General features: G+C 41.1%; 1 protein-coding gene across 1 annotated transcript in view; it reads right to left on the bottom strand.

Moving 5' to 3' along the window:
* The window catches only part of LOC104079751 (tetratricopeptide repeat protein 7A-like), a gene marked incomplete at its 5' end in the record, with an annotated part of 65,902 nt that overhangs the window by 16,715 nt on the left and 29,151 nt on the right, over positions 1-20,036 (bottom strand). The window contains one exon of the mRNA XM_009581893.1: positions 17,737-17,939. Within this exon, the coding sequence (XP_009580188.1) occupies positions 17,737-17,939 (203 nt within the window). The remainder of the gene's footprint in view (positions 1-17,736; positions 17,940-20,036) is intronic.

Raw genomic sequence — 20,036 nt, 5'->3', positions numbered from 1 at the left:
GCAATGCATAGGAAGGAAGCCACAGCAGGTCATGTTCAGATTGTACCCGCTGCACAGTTTCACTCCATTTAAAAAAAAAAAAAAAATCTCTTTTATTTTTTCAATTAACTTTATAACTGCTATGCACTGCCCACCTGCTTTGCTACTGTTGAAGTCTGTTTGCTCTGATGTCTGTATGCTGGCTGGGTGTTGAAACCACCCTCAAGTTTTTGGCAAGCAATATCTAAAAAAATCCTCCCATGGCCTCCCCTCACCCTCTTTAAGGGGTTAGATTTGTTGCTTATCAAATACTTTGTCCTCGTTAACCTTGGCCATACCATATCCTTTGTTGTGGAGGCCAGGGCTGCTGACCACAACTGCTGTTAATCGGTTGCGTGTGGTGTAAGAGCACTGGCAGCAGCACTTAAGATGTATAATATCGCAGAAAGCCAGTTGCTTTCAAGGCCGCCTTTGCTTCTTCTCCTTTGGATGGGGATTAGTGGAAGCACAATGGCTTTGTTTGAGTTACTTTTTATCTCTTCCCTGATTTACCTCTTGAAGTGCTGATTTCCCAACAACCTGGAGGAGCTGTGGAAGCACCAGCTTCTTGTGTTGTGTGCAGTAAGTGAGGGACGGTTATGTTTTAAGCACACTTAAGCTTGTCAAAGCTATATGTAGCAGTGCTAGCTACCTGGGGAAGGGGGTGGCATCCACACCTACGAAACTGCTTCCCTAACCCCTTTCCTTGAGAACAACAAATCCTATTTAACATCTCAAGCCTAGGTAGTGTTAAAGGCACAGTATAGGTTCTTCTTCCTTGCCCCAAGCACTAGAATACGCTGCCATAGATACCTAAAAGCCATCATAATTCCTTTTAATTTGAAGGGTTTCACCTTTCACCATCAGCTCTGTGGTATCTAGGCAAGGGAAGTCTCTTCTAAATGGAGCTCTCTTCTAATAGGAGATGCAGAGAAGCAATCCCTCTGGTTCTTCTCAAACTGTGACAGGCTCTATGACCACTGAGATGGAAAAAGTTTGCAAGTCATCTTGCAAAGTTCAAAGCATGCAAAAATAGCAGGGCTGCACTTCCAACAAGGCTGCTCTTCTGCCCCTGTTTGATGCCAGTTTGTGAGCGTGAAATTGAGTAGTGCAAGACTATCAAGTTTTAATCCATTTACAGAATTTCAGTTGTATGAATTTGATTTGAAAGGATTTGTGCTACATGTATATATTATGACTTGTCATAGCTGCCTGCATTGACACTACATTATGTGAGCATTCTTGTTCCAGAGACTAGCTACATTGATAAAATCCCTTTGTACAGCTGACCAAGCTAAAAATAAATTTATAAAAAATAGGCTGCCTTTTGGCTCAAGGATCTCACATATACGCCATTTTTACTTTGTGATGCTGCTATTTTCAATGCTGCTATTTTCTATTTGCTGGTTTGGGAAAGCTGATTTCAAACAATGGGTTACTTCCAAACCATTTCCTTTGATTGTTTTTCATTCACTATTCAAAGTAAGAGATTAGTTAAAAATGGTATATGCTTCCAGTCTGTCTGATTTGCTGTGTCAGCCAGCAAATAATATCTAAGAGAGAATTTCTCAGAGAACACAAAATCTGTGAGGTGAGGAAGTCTTCCAACCACTGGTGACTATGGTGATATTCAAAGAAAAATAATTTAAAGCTGCAGAAATGTGAAATTAACACTTATCTCAAATACTTGCACAATCATTTATCATTACCGAAAAGCAGTTCTGAGCTTTCAGGGTTGCTTGTTTGACCTATTTGTGGTATTCTAGGAACAACAGCAAGGAATCCTAAAGTGATGGTTTCTGCTTCTGAAGCCTAGAAATCTCCAGGGCTTGTGGGTTTTATCAGTCTCTCTCTACATTTATTTACTTTTCTTGCTCTCAAGGCAAGACACTTTTCAGGCAAACAGGATACCAAATGGTCCATGAACCCGGTGCTGAAGATACTGCAGGCACTTTTGCTCTTAATGTGCATGAAATATGTGCAGAATCTCTTACTCTCACTGAAGTCACAAGGAGAACTGATATCTGCTTGTACCTGCAGAAGCCTGCCCTGAACTATGCCCAGGTACATAATCTCAGTTCAGAAAAGATTTAAAAGCTGTGGGATCTGGCTATACGTTAACAAGTCGATAGACTCTCCTACAACATCAAGTTTTGAGCCTCACAATGCAGTACGGGATCATATATGACTTTAGAAATGCTTTACTGTGGCATTTGTTTAATTTGACGTAGCTTCATTTACCTGTATTAGTCACTCCTGTGCTCTGCCAAGCTGCAAGTGACAGCCTCAAAGAGAAAATACCACTGCCTGCCAATCTGGCACAAAAATTACTATAACTAGAAGTTCAGAAATTGTAGAGATTTTGTTTAGATGCAAGGGAATAATACTGCTCTCTTATTAAAAACCCATAGAAGTGCCAAACCTGCTCACCATTAGCTGCTTTGGGAAACACTGCCCAGGGAAATATTTACATAAGGATGAAGCTAACCTTTCTCCTTGTTTAAAAAAATAATCACAATCTCAGAGCTGCTTGAGAATTTATTTTAAATGCAATTCATAGTTCATCCTTCGCTACCAATTAGGTTTGGCCAGGTTGGTATATAATGCGTAAATGTGCTGAACAAGTGCTGTATTTCAGCCGAACGCTGCCTCTTTAGTGCTGGTTCATGTCATGTTCAATGAAGGTGTTAAGGTCTGCAATACATAGATTGGCTTGACAGGTTACGGAGAAGATGTGGGAGCTGTTGCTTGTAACATAAGGAGAGACAGACCACAAGGATAAGTTTACCACTGAACGGTAACAGCGTTTGCCGTGCTAATAAATGGAGTAGCAGCTTTTCATAACCCCCAGGGTTAACAGCCCCAGACACACAAGAGCCAAAGCACAGGTCGTGGTTTCCCAGTGGCTCTCCATTTCAGTTATCCAGCGCTGCCCTCGCTCAGCCTCCCGCTCTACTCGCTTCAGGATCACTAACTGCTTACAAACAAGGTTTCACTCTTTCAACAAATTAGACTTTTCCTGCCTTGGCCTGGCTAGTTCTGCAAGGAAAGTCCTCCTGAGAATCTGGCTCTTCATTTTCTCACTCTGCTCTAGGCTGGAGCACAGCCCACTTACCAAATGGCACTGGGGACCTGTCCCCTTTCCAAAGCACCAAACACCAACCAGAAGAGATTGCTCAAGGGACGCAGGAGATGCTCCTTCCATCTAGGGTTTCATAACCAAATCTGAGCCTGTTAAACCAGCTGACACTACATTTCTTGTAGCTCTGAGGTACACAAATGTGTATGCGTACACACATACACATGCATTTACTTCCCTTCTGTAGGCCACAGATGATGCCAGAACCATTCCAGCAGTCTGCCTGTTTACAAACAAACTCTGAAAGCACAAAATCATGAGGTCACACCAGGGTCCCTCCTATCAAAGGCGTCTTACTCCAACAGCTTTCCAATGACTAGTGATTTCCCAACAGGTCTAACTTTATCACATTTCTCTGCTTTTGTTCATGTTGCCTTGGGCAATACCATTCCTTACTGTCTACAATGTCGAAAAAAATACTGAACGCTGTGTGGCTTTCTGTACAAAGGGCACTGTGGGTTACTGAAAAATTCAGAGCTGATACCAAAATCTCAGCGTAACTCAGAGATGGCAGCTCTATATTTTATTTAAGCACTGACCAAAATTAATCTTTTACTTAGTCTGAGTGTGAAAGTCTTACTTGCTGCAAGTGATCATTATGTGTGATTTGCCTCTGGCCCTTAACGATGTGGTCTTGCTTGTCACTTCAGTGCCCCAGGCTCGCTGGAGCTTTAAGAGGAATCGCATTTGCTGAACAGTGACATCTTGCACCTGGGATGGAATATCCCCACGCAACTGTACAGGCTGGACGCCAACTGGGGAGAAGCAGCTCTACAGAAAAGGACTTAGGGATGCTGGTGAACAACAACTGCGCAGGAGTCAGCAGGGCGGCCATGCAGTGCTGAAGGCTAATGGCATACCGCACTGCGTTAGGTAATGCATCACAGCAGACTGAAGTAATTATTCCTTTCTATTTGGCATTTGTGAGACAGGATTTGGAGTGCTGTCACCAGTTTTGGGTTCCTCAGTACCAGAAAGATGACGACAAACTGGAGAAGGGCAGGTGGAGGGCCACTGAGATGGCTGGGGAGACACTGTGATATTATGAAGACTCTGAGAGAGGAACATTTATTCAGCCTTTCCCTCTCCAGGCTGGGGAGGTATCTGATTGCCACCTTCAGCTACCTAATGGGTGACTGGAAAAAAGATGGGACTAAACTTTCTCAGAGGTGCTCAGTTGCAACAGATTAAGGTGCAGCAAGGGAAATTCTGGTTGATTAGCTATTAAGAAAATTCTCCACAAGGAGTGGTGCAGCACCAGAACATGGGCCCAGAGAGGTGATGGAATATCCATCCTTGGAAATACTCAAAGCTCAGCTGGACACAGCCCTGAGCAACTTGCTCTACATTTGAAGTCGGCCCCACTGTGAGCAGGAGGTGGGACCAGATGACCTCCAGAGGAAAGGTCTTTTCTCACCTAAATTCTTCTGTGATTCTAATGTGCCTCATGACATGTGCGCTAAGATATTAAGCGCACTTAATATATCATCACTGGTGTCAGGTATCATCCACACTTTCATCAGCTGGAACACTGCCAAACTGACTCAAATACTGTACATCTTGCCTAAATGCAATTAAAAAGGCACAAGGCAGTTTCTGTATATCTCAATTAGCTTTGTACCGTGCATGTTGACATTCAAAATTAGCTGACTTGGAGGCCTGTTCCCCACTCAGTTCAGAGCTTATATTGAGCTTGCCTGGTTTGTTGTAAAACTTACTAAGGCTCACAAAGTAAGGCCCTCCTTCAGAGTCACATTAACCACAATTTGGATTTTTGCGGAATCAAAGGAAAAGCTCACACAGTACAAACCTAACGAATCAAACTCTAAAAGATAATGTTCCTGAATAAAGCAGCAAACCTCACATAGAGCTCCACAGACCTGCCTCTTCTTTTATTGCTCTGCTTTTAGGATGTAAGAGATGCAGCGGGCAGTGACGTCTCTCCCACACTGGCATCTATTATTGTAATGCTAAGTGCTAGCTCCTATCACCCCCGTAATCCTGTTTAGGAAGCTCTGCTACAGCATTTATGTTCTTATCTTTGTTCAGTCAATGCTGGCAAATAAAAGCATAAACAAATAATCTCCACTGTACAGCCTGGCACTACTGAGATGCTGCCATGTGTGTTCCAGCTGATTTTTATTTGCAGTCTCTTTTGCTGGTAACAATCTTGGAAAGCAGATACAGCCCGGTAAGTGATGCAACTGTAAACCTGATGTTTTTATAAGCCTACTCTTTGTATTAAAATGAATGCTGAACAGGTGAATGCAAGCAATGAGAGAACTGGGCTAAATATGAAAACATCAATGTAGTAATTTCTCTGAAACAAGTCAATGAAATTTCACCTTATTTCCTGCCTTAGGCCAATGTACCAGATCCTCAACTGCCTCATGTGACTAATTTAAAGAGGTATGTGATCTATACAGATAGGCACCCACTTTAATTGCACAGTCTCCCTATATCTTCAGGAGAAGAACAGAGGTAGACTTCCATAAGGCAATGCAGAGGAGGAGCCTACTAAAAGGGGCTCTGCACCAACCTTGGAGAAGTCCCTCTCTCTGGACAACAGGTGGAGAGAGTGACCGATGCATCTACCTAAGCTAAAGGCTGAAAACTAGGCAACGTGAATTTTCACCTACGACTTAAAAGCATTTAAAATGGAACTGCCACCTCAGACTCTCAGAAGCAAAGAAGTATAAAAGCCCATTGTTTTATTTATTTCTTACAAAGCCGATGGCTATTAAGTAAAGCACGAGGAAAAAAAATTACTACCCACCCGACTTCCAAAAATACTAGTAATGAGGACCAATTTAGGCAAACATTATATTCGACAATACCAGTGAACTGCATGACTCCAGAGAGCAACCACAAGACAGAGATGCTCAAGCCTGTTTCTGATTAAGCAGCTCCCAGTTGGTATGCGGCGCGCAACGACTGTCTCCAGTCCGTGCCCTTCCTGATGGAGGAAAGGCTCGGCTAACTACACTGGTCATAAATCTCCCCACTGAAAGGTGATTAGCTTGAAAATCCCCTGTTGTTCTGTCAGGAAGCCATACAGAAGAGTTGCAAATCCATTAAATTACATCTTGCAGATATGTATCTAAGGAGAACGCATGGCATTTGGTGATATATGGAAACTACTGCTTTATATCTTCAGACAGCTTATACGAGTATCTCTCTCCAAATTAACATTCTTGCCATCTAATTCTTATTAGACTCACTCAACTGTTCCGTTAATCTTATATTTTTCCTCCCAAGGGATTAACATTGATTTTTTGTCTTGCGCACACACAGGAAGGTCATACTGTTTCCTACAGGGTGGATTCATTCAATAAGGAACTACACTATTAAACCTGACTTGACGTTATTGTCAATAGAGCTGAGCTGCCACAATGCTGCTTATTTTTAAGAGAATTTCAATGCAACTCTCCTGGGTCCAGCTACATCCATCATTCCACTCCATGACACACACAAGCCATTTGACAACTCATTAAAAATATATATAAAAAATGGAGGTCAGGGCTGCGTTCCAGGGAAGCCCTACTAACGTTCAAACTCCACATCTAATTTAAAAAAGAATAAAACTCAAAATAATTACAAAATGCTCCTGGGAATAGAAGCTTCAACAGAAAAAGGAGATAGGAAGGCAGGAGCGCAGATGGGCCTGCAAGACATTTTTAGCTGGACACCCTGGGTTTCAGGTCAGATGTGAGGACAGTATGAATTCAGTCACTGGCGGTCTGGGCAGCGCAGCCTGCATGCCAGAATGGGCAAGCGCTGTTTTGGATCTGGTTAAGTCCGACTTACAGGGACCTTTGGGGCTGCCCCCTCCCTTCCTCATAAATTGATCCAGCTCCAGCATAAAAGGGGTCAGATTGTTCTTCCCACATCTCGTCCTGGAAGGCTGCTCCAGAACCTCTCTGCACCGATGGCTGGGAACCCTCTTCAATCTCCAGTACCAATTTATAGCAGACAAAGCTGCATCCTTTAGTTGATTCAGCTTTTCTCTCCTCACAGCTTTCACTATTTTTTTCCACCCGTACCTGCAGAGAGCAAATGTATCCCTTCCCAGTCTTTATTTTGCTACCCTGACAAGTAAAGCTCTCTCTTGCCCATCCCTGACCATCATAGGCGGTTTGGGTTCTTTTCCCTGCTCTTTTTCCAGCCAGGGCTTCTCTCTCTTGAGCACTTTCGCAAAAACATAGGCAAAAGTCACATTAGCAATATTAAACAGCAGCTCATTGCTAGACTGGAGCTTTATAGAAGCATGGGGAAGGACAAGAGGAAAGGAGCAAGAGCATGTAAAAAATGCACAAGTTTAGATGTCACAAAGAACAAACAGGAAACCTGTATTAAGTTCCTGCCTCAGGAGTCGAATTTTCCCAAGTGCTGAGGAGTTCCTCCACATTTCTTGGTCCTGGATTGTTTGTTCTGTTGTTTTCAGACACTCCTTCAACACCACCAGAACAAGCTTCTGACCTAAGTGCACTTTCAGATTCTTTGTAGTAAATTTTACCTTTCTTGGATAAAATAGCAAATAAATAGCATTCAAAGAGCCTTTTGGGGCAAATCACGGTGGGGCTTATCTCCTGTAGAAATGTGCAAGGCAGAGAGGGATGGAAAAGGAAGAAACAACCTGTTTTTAGCTAATGGAAGAGAAAATAAGTGATTTTAACTGTCTCTCAATGCTTTACCTCGGTATTTTAAAGTAAACAGCAGTCTGTGCTTTTTGCTGTTTCTTCTATGTCCCTTCCAATTCTTTCCCCTCCCTTTCTCTCTTATACGCCTATATATCACCATTTGCCTGTTCTCCAAATGTACTGGAGAAATGCAGTGCACTGAGCAGAAAAAAAATTGTGAGAAAAATTGTTAACAGCATATAGGGATTTCCTCACATCAAGGAAAAACTTATGGGGTGGGCTGAACTGTTTAAATGTTTTGTATTATCAGAGTAGTCCAAAAATACCCTGTTGGAGACTAGGACTTAGCAAATTCACCCTTCCAGTGTTTTCTTGTACACTCCATATTAGGTAGACCTAAGAGAGTCCCAGAGTCTGTAGCTCTGCATCACAGAAGACGTCACTGGTCTTCCTTTGGGTTGCTAGAATCTCCTGTTGACTGTCACTATTACTTACTTAATTAAGAAAGGAAAAAAAAAAAAACCAAAGGCACTTCGTTCAAGGTTGCTCCATTTTTGGAAAGGCTTGTAATGACTGTCTACTAGAATGCTTTTTCTACCTTTAGGTCTGTCATCTCTCTCAAAAATCGAAACCCCTTCTCACCAGGGGAAACTGCAGAACTGTACTGGTACAAAGATGTTCTGCTTGCACTGAATTTGCAGAGCAGAAGGATACATTCACTGTCAGAGAAAGGAAGCACCCTCCCTCCTCCCCTGCAAAAAGCTGTTTTTTGCAGGCGTTGTCATATCTTATCCCCAGGAAGAGAAGAGGGCTGTGCTAGAAAGTCCTCAGATTCACATTTGCTTCTGTTTACTCTGTCCTTCACAGCACCGCTGTAACAATTCATCAGTACAATGGAGGGCAAGGCACAACACACCGGCAAGGCAGACTCCTCTAATGAAAACAAATCCTTGCGAGGAGAAGAAACGGTTCGCAGATTTGCCTCCTAAATCCCACTCCCACCGCAATAATGTTTTCATCACTACTTACATTTAGGGACATCAGGGTACTCAGAGCTGTAAAGCACATCATTTGTGCTGAACAGTTGCAGTACTTTGCCCAAAATAATTTGTTGTCCAAAAGCCCAAATGAATAAAGCACCATAGGAATCAAGACATATAATTAGAATAAATAAGATTTTGCACTGACAGAGCGCCTGTCATCTGAAAGTATGCGCAGATATTATTTAAGCTCCACAAACCCCAGATGAAGTAGATTAGTAGCTTCACCCCTGTTTTACAGAGGTTTAAAGTGTGACACAATCACAGCTGAAAGTGCAGCGGGGCTGGCCACGCTGGGAATGGTGAGAGCCAGGGCTCCACCTCCTCTACAGCCCTCTTCAGCGAATTGCCTTCAATGGAAAACGACTGAGTTGCAGTTCTTTGCTCTCTGGAAGAGGAAGGACCCACCCTGTTCAGCACAACAGTAGCAAAGCCCTAGCCTGAAGTGTTTTGATGAATACCATGAAACGGTGCTTAGTTTGGGAAGAGAATCCAGGAGCTCGCTCGCTCTCGTACATTTGCTTTGGGTGCTCTATCTCACTCTTTCTAAGATGCCAAGAGATCGCCTCTGCGTCAGCACCCCCCACAAACAGTCCTAATAACATGGCTCGTGGCTTCTCAGGTTTGGAGGACATGGCATACATAATATCCTAAGTACTTTAATTTGCGATGTTGGGTTTTATTTTTCTATTTCCATGCATTTTGTTATATTATAACTCAGAAGCCACACCAACCTAGGATTACACAGACGCAATGTAATTAGAAACTATAGTCAATACCTACATCAAAACCTTAAAATACCTCTCTCTTGAAGCACGTTTTACATACAGAAATTCTGGATAATAAGTATAAATAAATAAACACATCTGATACCATCCAGAAATATTTAAAGTAATAAACTTGTTGTATATACGTATTTAAGAAAAAACTTTTAATAACAGTGTTACTAGTAAAGCATCAATTGTTTTGTATGTCGAAGAACAGTTAGAAATTAATTTTGCTGTCATTACCTACTGAAGTTCAAGTTCCTATGACAGCAATTTCTTAAAGATTCCCTTTAAGTATTTGTTTAAGTAGTAGCTGTGATAATGAAAAACATTCTCAGCATCACAAAAGTAGCACAACTGTCCACTTAACCAAAATTACCCAGTCCCTAACTCTGCTTATCACCTTTGCCAAAACAAGAGCAGGGGAGCATCAAATGCAGTTAGGAAGAAATATCTCCAGAACAAATAAAAACGGGTCGCTCATTGTGTCTCTAGATACAATTATCCACCTAATTACACTTCGGACAAATGCACAGTTTTCCTAACTACAGGGGGATGCATTTTAACTGTGATGTTCAATTCTCTGTACACAAATATAAAAATCTGAGGGAAGAAATGTCACTAGAAAATGAAAACAGACCACGGCATACTTAGCAAACAAATTGGATAAACTACGGACATAAAGCAGCTCCTTAGATGATAACTCACTCTATTAATGTGAAAACTATGCTCTTTTGTTCCCACATTTAAGCACAGAAATAACTCTAACTTCAGCTTTCAAGGTAAAAATGCTTTTAGTTAGGGTCCTAACTACCTTACAAGACATACAGACCTTGGTACGATGGAGCTATGATAATTCACCCATGCTGAGAATCTGCCCCATGATTTATATGATTACTTCATGGCAGCATAAAAAAAATCCCCAAGGAAGTAACGCATGTCATCGTTGAAAATATTAAGCAATCAAGCCATGTTTTTATTATGTGAATGGATGCCTTTGAAAACAAGGATGCATGCACCATACTGTGAGGTAAAATGAAATAAATGAACAGAAATAATTCATTTCCATGTTCTAATCAGTGGAAACTGTAGTCTTCAAATTATCCTGATGCTACCAAATGTGAGTCTGGAGACAATAGGTTGACTCTTCTACTAAAATGAACATGAAATTGCATCCTAAGTACACAATGAAGGCCAAATTAAACAGTCCAAGACTCTTTGTAAAGGCTCTTTCTTTTTATTCAGCCCTTGCATCCAACTGAACGGTTAAGAGCAGAAGATTTAAACAAGGCATCATATAGTTTTTAAACGCTCACGTCTAATCGAAAGCAATGTACTTATCTTAGGCAAAAGGAACAAAATCTATACAAAAACCTGTTCTCAACCAAGCTCTTCAGCTTCTAGCATTACCAGCAGAGAGAAATTTGTGTTTCATCAGCTACAAGGATGTCTCTGGCAAGCAGAATGAAGAATATATATCAAAGACTAGAACTGCATGCTTGCTGGCTGTGTTGTATTCACAGGCTGGGACACTGACATCTCTGCAAGGACCCGAGACAACATTGTTACACTGTTCACTGCTGTTATAAATCACCATGCATTCACTAGAGATGCTGACTGTTCAGAAAAAAATCTAGCCCCTACAGGCGCGAGGAGATGGAAGCAGAGCTGTGATAACAAGATCATGTTAATACAAAACATTTGAAAAAGAACATTGTATTTGTATGAAAATGTATATAGGTAATAATTATATGAGTAGAAGAACACGGGACAGTGAGGTTTTTTTAACACTGAGTCTACAACGCTGCCTTTGAAGCTAAGTTAATTTTTTATAAGTGCATTATTTGCTTTAGCCTCTCATCTTAAAAAGAACTGTAAGAAGTTCAGAGAGAGGCAATGGCAATAATGAAAGGCATGCGACTGGTTTGGTGATAAATATCTATAAAATCAATAATGGGAAGGGGGATGAATAAGAATCAGTGGTGTGTTATGTCTTCCAAAAGAAGAACAAGGTGCTTCAGTGAGGCTAGGAAGCACTGCATCAAGAACATACAAAATTCAGCAGTTCTTTGTACAGTGGAAAGCAGACCTGCGGGTCTCCTTGCTGAAGGGTACTGTGAATGCTGAAAGCTAACACAGGCTCAAGACAAGTTCATGAAGGAGAAATCCACTGTAAATTACTAAGCAAGTAGAATCTATGTCTACTTCAGGATGTCCCTGAGCTGAGTCATAACCTTAGAAGTACCATATATGCCTGCCCTGCTCTCATTCTTTCCTAGGCACTTCCTCATGCTGCTGCTGGAAAGAAGGACTAGTTGAACCTCCAGCCTGACCCAGTACAATCATGCCAATGTTACGTTTAGTATCTACTTGCCGAAAAAATTCCTGGTATTAGCTTCAGATTCAATTTGGGGGGATGACTGGGTGGAAAACAGCGTTGCAGAAAAGGACCTAGTGGACCAGAAGCTGGCCATGAGCCAGCAATGTGCCCTTGCAGCAAAGGCAGCTAACGGTTTCCTGGGTTGCATTAGGAGGAGCATTGCCAGAAGGTCGAGGGAGGTGATCCTTCCCCTCTACTCAGCACTGGTGAGGCCACACCTGGAGTACTGTGTCCAGTTCTGGGCTTCCCAGTACAAGAAAGACATGGACATACTGGAGAGAGTCCAGCAAAGGGCCACTGAGATCATTAAGAGACTGGAGCATCTGTCATACAAGAAGAAGCCGAGAGAGCTGGGACTGTTCAGCCTGTAGAAGAGAAGTCTTAGGTGGGACCTTATCAATACGGTAAAATATCTGATGGTAAGGTGTAAAGAAGATGGAGCCAGACTCTTCTCAGTGGTATCCAGTGACTGGATGGGCACAAACTGAAATACAAGAAATTCTATATAAAGATGAGAAAAAGCTTTGTTTATTGTAATGGTGATCAAACACTGGAACAGGTTGCCCAGAGAGGTTGTGGAGTCTCCATCCTTGGAGATATTCAAACCTCAGCTGGACACGGTCCTGGGTACCCTGCTCTAGCTGAACCTGCTTGAGCAGAGGGTTGGACTACATGATCTCCCAAGATCCTTTCCAACCTCAACCATTCCATGATTCTGCTATGTCACTGGTACCTCCCAAACTGCATTTACCATAGGAACTTCTCCAAAAAATAACAAGGCCTCCCTGGGGAAAGGCCAAAATCTACACTAATCTCAGAAAACAAGGGTCACAAAACAGCCTACAGTCAATTTGTTGGCCCAGCTTAGGTAATTTAAACTCAGGTGAGTGGGAAGCTTGTTTTTCCAACTTCAGTTGGAGGGTACTACATGACTACTTTTACTACATGTAAAGCCCTTTGCATGGCTGCCGATGTTATGTTTTGTGGTGCAGATGACAGTCTCTCTAAGAAAAAGCAGAACTCTCATGATTAGCCAACCAGTATTACCTGTATATTGTATTTGACTTGATTATGGAACAAATCAAATATGTTTTCACTAGATTATGTTTTCCACCCATTTATGTGGTCACAACAGAACACAGAAATACATTATGAAGACTGCTTTCCACTTTAACCTTCACAAAAACTCACCAAACAAAACCCAATATATATTTCACTTTGTTTCGCTATCAAGCTTGGGGATGAGGCAGTGCAGACAGCTACGTGGCATTCTGATAACTTTATCATCCTTGCCCCAGCCTCCACGAGAAGTGAGGAATCATTACAATCTTCCACTACAATCAGTAAGACTCAAGTATGAGTCAAGCGAATTTTTTTTTCTTTGTTTTGACGGTATTTTTTTGTTCTTTTCATTAAATCTGGTACAGTGATGGAGATGAGGGTGCCCATTTCCTTCCCTTTTAAATACACAACTCTCTTTCTTCTTCCACGAACTAAAACATGTTGAGAATTGCTCTAACTCGACAAAGTGCTATGTGAGATGCATACTGGGCAGGAGTCTTCTGAATATCTCAGTATGTTTTCAGTTTATCTTGCAATATTACGTATGGAGCTTTAGGACTCAAATCCAACATGCTGGCATTGATTTTCTCCTCCTCTGAATCAAAAGGGAGAATGGTACTGAATGCACTGAAATACTGTGGCTGGGAACTAGCAAATTTCAATGTCTTTCTCGAGTGACATACAGGTAGGTGGATTTGTGTATTGCTTTACAAGGAGGTGTCATCTGCCCTGGCTTATGTTATATTTTCTGACTTGGTTGGGCATGTCAATTTTGTTATCACCGTGTGTATCATGATGTTATATAACCAAATTTGGTACATACTGAAAGAAGCAAGCCATAGTTATTTGGTTTAGAAACGTGCTGTCAGAGATTAGCATCTGGCATGGCTGACTAGTCACAGTGTAAGACAAGGGGATATGGGCTAAGCTCTTGTTTCCGGACCAGTGAAGATACCTACTCAGCGGAAACTCCATCAGCCCCCCTGGCAGGGAGAAGTGCTCTATGATCTTTGCAAGCAGGCCCCAGAAGGAGCCTGTGAAAGGGAAGACAAAGAAAAGAACAGGGCTGTTCTAGTAAAGGAAGGGAAGACAGAAATGTGTGACACACAATGAGGAGAAACATGGAAAAAAACCCCTAGCAAGTTGCATTTCCTAAGGAGAGCTGTGGTCTTACAGTATGTGTTTTTTCGAAATGAAAACAGAACTCCTCAACAAATGTGCTTCCTTAGATTAGGTATTAGCCAGTAGTATTTACTTTGTAAGGGCCATTGGTGGATTCTTAATACAGGCTTAAGGATCCTGTGGCATCACTTACAAACTGCAAGTGCTAGCAAGAAGCAGCACAACTATGTGGTATTTTCAACGTACCTGTGGTTTCCTAACCACAGTATCGAACACCAAGTGCCAATAGCCCCCGTGATGAAACAGAGTGTGCTACCCACCTCATCAGATGCAGTCAGCACTGCAGTCCTGCTGTACGGTGCTGCTCTTCCATGCAGCAGCATACTTTATATGGAAAGCACACTGATTTCACAGTTATTGTAAACACCGTACAGTCGCAGTAAAACACAGCCATTTTCAGCTACACAGAGAAAGAGCTTGTGTTTATTATGGTGGTGACTCTACTCCGTGTAAAAGTGAAGTTACTGATGTGCGATGGACTCATTCATTGCTAGATCTGTACCCTTCATTTAAAGCCAGCAACACTCTTCAGGTTGGAAGTTTCCAAATATAGCTTTGACAACCCAGTTCTAAGAGCCCAGGGGAAGGGACATGACTACTTTGCTAATTGATACTGATACACCAGGGAGAATCGGCACTGTCTACAGCAGAATTTTCACTTAAAGTGGACTAGGTCAGTTGGATGGCAATTGCACTAAGTCAAACAGTAACTCTCATAACCTAAATTATTATACATCCACAACAGTATTACTACAGCGGGAAAACTATGAACTCAAATGTTTGAGGAGACCAGCACTGAAAGAGTATGTGTGAATTTAGTTTCAGCTGCCTGTGTATGTGTCTTGCATAGTTTCAAGCCACTTGGAACTACCTGATAATCCAGTTTGGCCTCTTGCATAATCCAAGACATAGATTTCCTTCTGGTAGGGGACTGAACATACTGTGCTCAAGAACTTGTATTTTTAATAAAAGTACAACTAGTACTTGGCTAATACATACATTTCAGAAAGACATCCAGTCTTCTGATGGTATCAAGGAGATGCAGAATTTACACTTGTTACATTATATCCTCAATTGCATAAACCCAGTCTCAAGTTCTCCCTGGGGACACTGTCTCATTCAGTACACAGGACAAAATCACTTAGCTAGCAGCCATTCAATATTTAATTTTTGCCCTTTTTATTTGATGCATAGCCCTAAAAGCCTTGTTTACTGCAAATTATTCCAGCTCTGTTCTGAAGGCAGAACGATTAATTTCTTTACAGGCTTTTCTATAGTGCTCATCAGATGCTTTTAATTTGTTATGTGCAATTTCCTAGCTTTTGGAAAAGCATACAAAGGAATGCCATTATGTGGCATCCTATAACTACTGCCATGATTCATACCAGCAGGGATAGACCAGACCTTTGCTATCTTAGCTAACAGGTGTAAACCACAGGCTGCCAGCATGGCCAAGCTAAAGGAGATGCACATGTTTAAGCAAGTGATTTTCACTGATATTTGCTGGCATCAGGATGAGAAGATTCAGTATTTTAAGGAGACTGAAGGCTATGGAGTAGAAGTACTCTTACAAGTTCATGCTCCTTTGCCTCTCTCACAAGACCGACCCTTTTAATTCATCCTTTCCAACATGCCCACCCCTCAAACCACGTGTCTCAGCCTGGTTCCTTAACCCAGTCTCATTCTTCTTATCTATCCAGTCTTATCCAATGTTGCCTATCTTATTTTCTATCCATCCTTATTTCTCTCACTTTGTTATTGAGTTTATCTTCCTCTTCCCTACTTGCTTATGGACTGAGTCTCTGCCCCTAAATTCCCCATCTCACTGTCTTTTTCACCTGTTCTAAATTTTACTTCCATCCCTTGACTAAGAGATGATGGAGCTTACTGGGGTTTGAGAGGAATGAGCATCCACAGACTCCTTAGAGGTTTCAGAAATACGTATCTGCTAAGCACATATAAAATGTGTTTTTCAAAGGTTATAACTTGGATAACTTAGGAAAGATTTTCTTAGGGATGGTAAAAAGCACATTAATATGTTACAAAGACTACCCATTCCTGACAAAACCTGGAGACAATAAAGCACAGTAAAGATGATGTCACAGAAGCCTTTAAGGTCTCTTCTTCAGCCTCGTTTTCAGAAACAGTTAAGCCATGTTGGGTGACATTTTCCAAAGTAAATTGGGCCAGAGCAGATGTGCATCTCAGAAATTTTTATTCCAAATGACTATAGTTTCAGAAAATTGCAAGCAACTGAAATGGGAAGATGCAGTATGTGGTTCTGCCCATAAAATAAGACAAAAATGAAAGCTATTAGTATCATGTTGGCATCTAACTTGATGGCTGCTCTGATATCAGTGACTGAAAATCATGACACTAACTGAGCAAAGAATATCATTCTCTCTTGCCCGGTTTTTACCGACTGATTTTGTAAAGGTTGGATCACAGCAACAAAGTAATATTATTGCCCCATATAAGCCTGATATGCGCATAGCTGTTTTGTAATCTTCTCCTGACATATGTACCAGCTATTCATTTGCTGGTTTTGCACCGAACATTCATTATTACCAAATATCTCATTCCTTGCCTGTAGGTTCTACTATTTTCTCTGAATTATAACTTCACGTTTTTCCTTTTGTGCACTGATACCCCTTCAGTTTTGGAGTTGCCTGCAAACCTCACCAGGACCAAATTTATGCCAGGAAACCCAAATCTGCTAGCAAAGACACAAAGCCGTCACATGGATATAGAACTCCTGTAAAACTTAGTCAAGAAAGACTTCTAAAATCTCAGAAAGACCTAGTAAGGGCTACAGTTAACAAGACACATCGTTGATGAAATATGATTAACTGTTCTGATTTCATAAGAGAAGTGGGTTTTGGTCTTCCACAAAGCTCCCTGTATTATTATTATTATTATTATTAAGCTCTAGGCCCTGTGTTGGTAAGTAAGTTTGTTGTGGGAATGGTGCAACAGAAAAAATACTTGCTGGATAGGAATGTTACCAAAAAAACCCACAAATGTGGAGTCACTGCCCCTACACAAGGTTGGAGCTAAGCCGCAGCTTAAAACAGTAACAGATTAATTTTATCATAATCTCATAGTTTATCTTGATTTGAGTAGACACAAGACTCCAGCCCAAGGTTTACAAACGCCATAAGTATCTATATTCTATAGTTATTTAGTTCAGAGCTTTCAAACATCAGTGTATTGCTTATTTAAAAGTTAGTAGGAAAAGCAGCAAAGAGAAAGCAGTGAATTGAATTCCAAAACTATCAGCCTTTGTCAATTAAAATATTTACTTTTGACACAAGCCCTAATTAGTTAAAAACATTCAATCCAGTCTTAAAATAGAGGTTCAAGCTACCCAATTTATTCTTGGAACAGTCACTTGCTCTCAGGATCAGGAAGACAATGGCTTCCAGAGCAAGCATGAGCCCTCTCCCCTCTTATTACAGTTAATCAGGAACATAAATACTATAATGGAGCTGAGCCCCTGCAAACTCACCAGGCTGTGCATAATTTCCACTCCAGCTGGATTCACTGTGAGCGCTTCATCATACAATTGCCTAGCCTCCTCCAAATTGCCTTTCATCTCTGCAAGCCTCCCACGCATGTACAGTACAGCATGAGACGTGGGGAAAAGACTAGCTGCCTCCTGGATACAAAAGCCTGCTTCTTTGAGATGCTGCTGTTCCATGAAGAGTTCCGCTAAAAAAAAAAACAAAACAAAAAACAACAAAAAAAAACAAAAACAAAAACCAAAAAACACTCTACTATTAGTTGAAATAAGTCAGAGACCTTTCTTCACATTGATTACATATCATCTCCCTTAAGCATATTAAAACATGAGGCCATGATCCTGCACAGTGCTACTACTATGGTTAGTGCTTACTATCACAAGTGGATTCACTGAATGGATCTTTTTTTAATGCTAAGGGCTCTATCAGATGTTCATGGACATCTTTAGGTGTTTTCCTGACAGAAGATGGCCTTAAGAATTCCTCAGTCAGGAATGTAAACAGTGCTGAACTGAGCCCTAAGGAAGCAGGGCTGGTAGCCACTTGGAGCCATCATATGTATTTCCAAATAATCTGGGGAAAAAAAGAACAGAATAAGCCATCACTGTCTACTGAGAACTTTAAACATGTCAGAGTAATAGGATACATCTGACTGAGCTGGACATTAGATAACTTATTTAAACGAGTATTTCCACATTCTGAAAAATTATTAAAAGTGTTTCTCTCTGCTTATTTGTCTAGTTTATGAGATAGCTGTCTCTTAACTTTTCAGAGACTATTAAAATCAAAAGGCTTTTATCATAGAGACTTGTTTATATTCTGTATTCACACATTTACTTCCTCATACATGCTCTACAGAAAAACAAAAGCAAGCTCTTGGAAGAGACTGCTCAGCCGTTTACTTTCTGCAACTATCAGCAACTATCTTAGTGGTTTTCTTAGGAAAAAGAAAAATGTAACAGGCATCCTAATGTGCTTGACCATCAATTTGTTAATCAAATAATTTCTCTTATTAAACATAAATTTCATAACGTATCTCATGGTTAAACTTGTAACATTTCTCAGGATTTGGAGATCATCATTGGACTAGATGATCGTTGTGTTGGACTAGATGATCGTTGTAGGTCCCTTCCAACTGAAACAGTCTACTCTAATTCTACATTTATTATGCATTAAAACCTTGCAAAAGGCTTCAAAAGTGATACTCAGTTTTCACTGCCACACGTAACTAAAAAGGGAAACTGTGTTTTCAGATACATATATGTATGTATGCATGTATGTATATAAAGCAATTCTCTCTCTTCATACAGCAGCCATTGCTCTTTGGTCCATAACCTGTTTGTGTTCTACATGTTATCACTGCAAAAGCTCAAAGTCTCTTTTTTTTTTTTAAACTGATGTGGTAATGCAGTAAGTATTGCAGTTCAAGAGTCCAATTTGAAATGACTAATTCAGACTCCAGATTTAGATAAATAATTCTGAAATTAGACACAACCTTAAATGCCCTGACTTTTAAAGGTAGTGAATATTCTCAGAAAGTCTCTGTAAGGGGGGAAATTAGCCTGAAAATTCCTCTTAAATAGCTTTGAAACTCTGCCAGTTTCAAAACACTGGGAGACCCAGATGACTGTGGGGACTTGGCATGCTGACATGGAGCTTGCTGGGTAGAGGTGAGCATGAGAGCATCTCAAAAGCAGTCCTGCCTGACCATGGAAAGGCTCCTCCTTAGCCTATCTGACATGAGACTTGGCCCACAAATAGCACTTCTATCAGCACACTGAAAACGATCGTGTACTGAAATGACAGCATGGCTGAACACCCTTCCACTTCTGAAGTGGTCCCTCTAGAAGAAGGGTGAAACATCATCGAGAAAATGCTCGAATATTTCTTAGCCATCCCTAGGTTGTGCTACAGATAAATGTCATTCTCTAAGGCTGTCAACATGAGCAAAACATTAGTTCCTTGGTAAGAGCTATACTCTTTAAGAGTGACTCATATACATTTCTCTCTGGTTAATCATTATAAAATCTCAGCGTGCATCCCTTCCCTTGGCTCCAAGAGGCTGCAGCTATCTATAATAACAGAAAGCAAGGCCATGTACCTTGTCAAGCTGAGTATGTGCACAGCCTTGTTCAAAAGTTTGTGGGAGGACAGTATTTCACTTGCACTTCCCAAGGAACAGAGCATTTTCCTGCCAAGTGCTGCATAGCAGCTGACTCTGTGCATGTGGCAATAATGATGATGGGGATGGCAAAGTGACGATTCACAGCCTGAAGATAAACACTTC

The sequence above is a fragment of the Fulmarus glacialis genome, unplaced genomic scaffold, assembly GCF_000690835.1.
Source record: "Fulmarus glacialis isolate BGI_N327 unplaced genomic scaffold, ASM69083v1 scaffold4440, whole genome shotgun sequence".
Classification (NCBI taxonomy): Eukaryota; Metazoa; Chordata; class Aves; order Procellariiformes; family Procellariidae; genus Fulmarus; species Fulmarus glacialis.
This window is presented reverse-complemented; position numbering and strand designations above follow the sequence as displayed.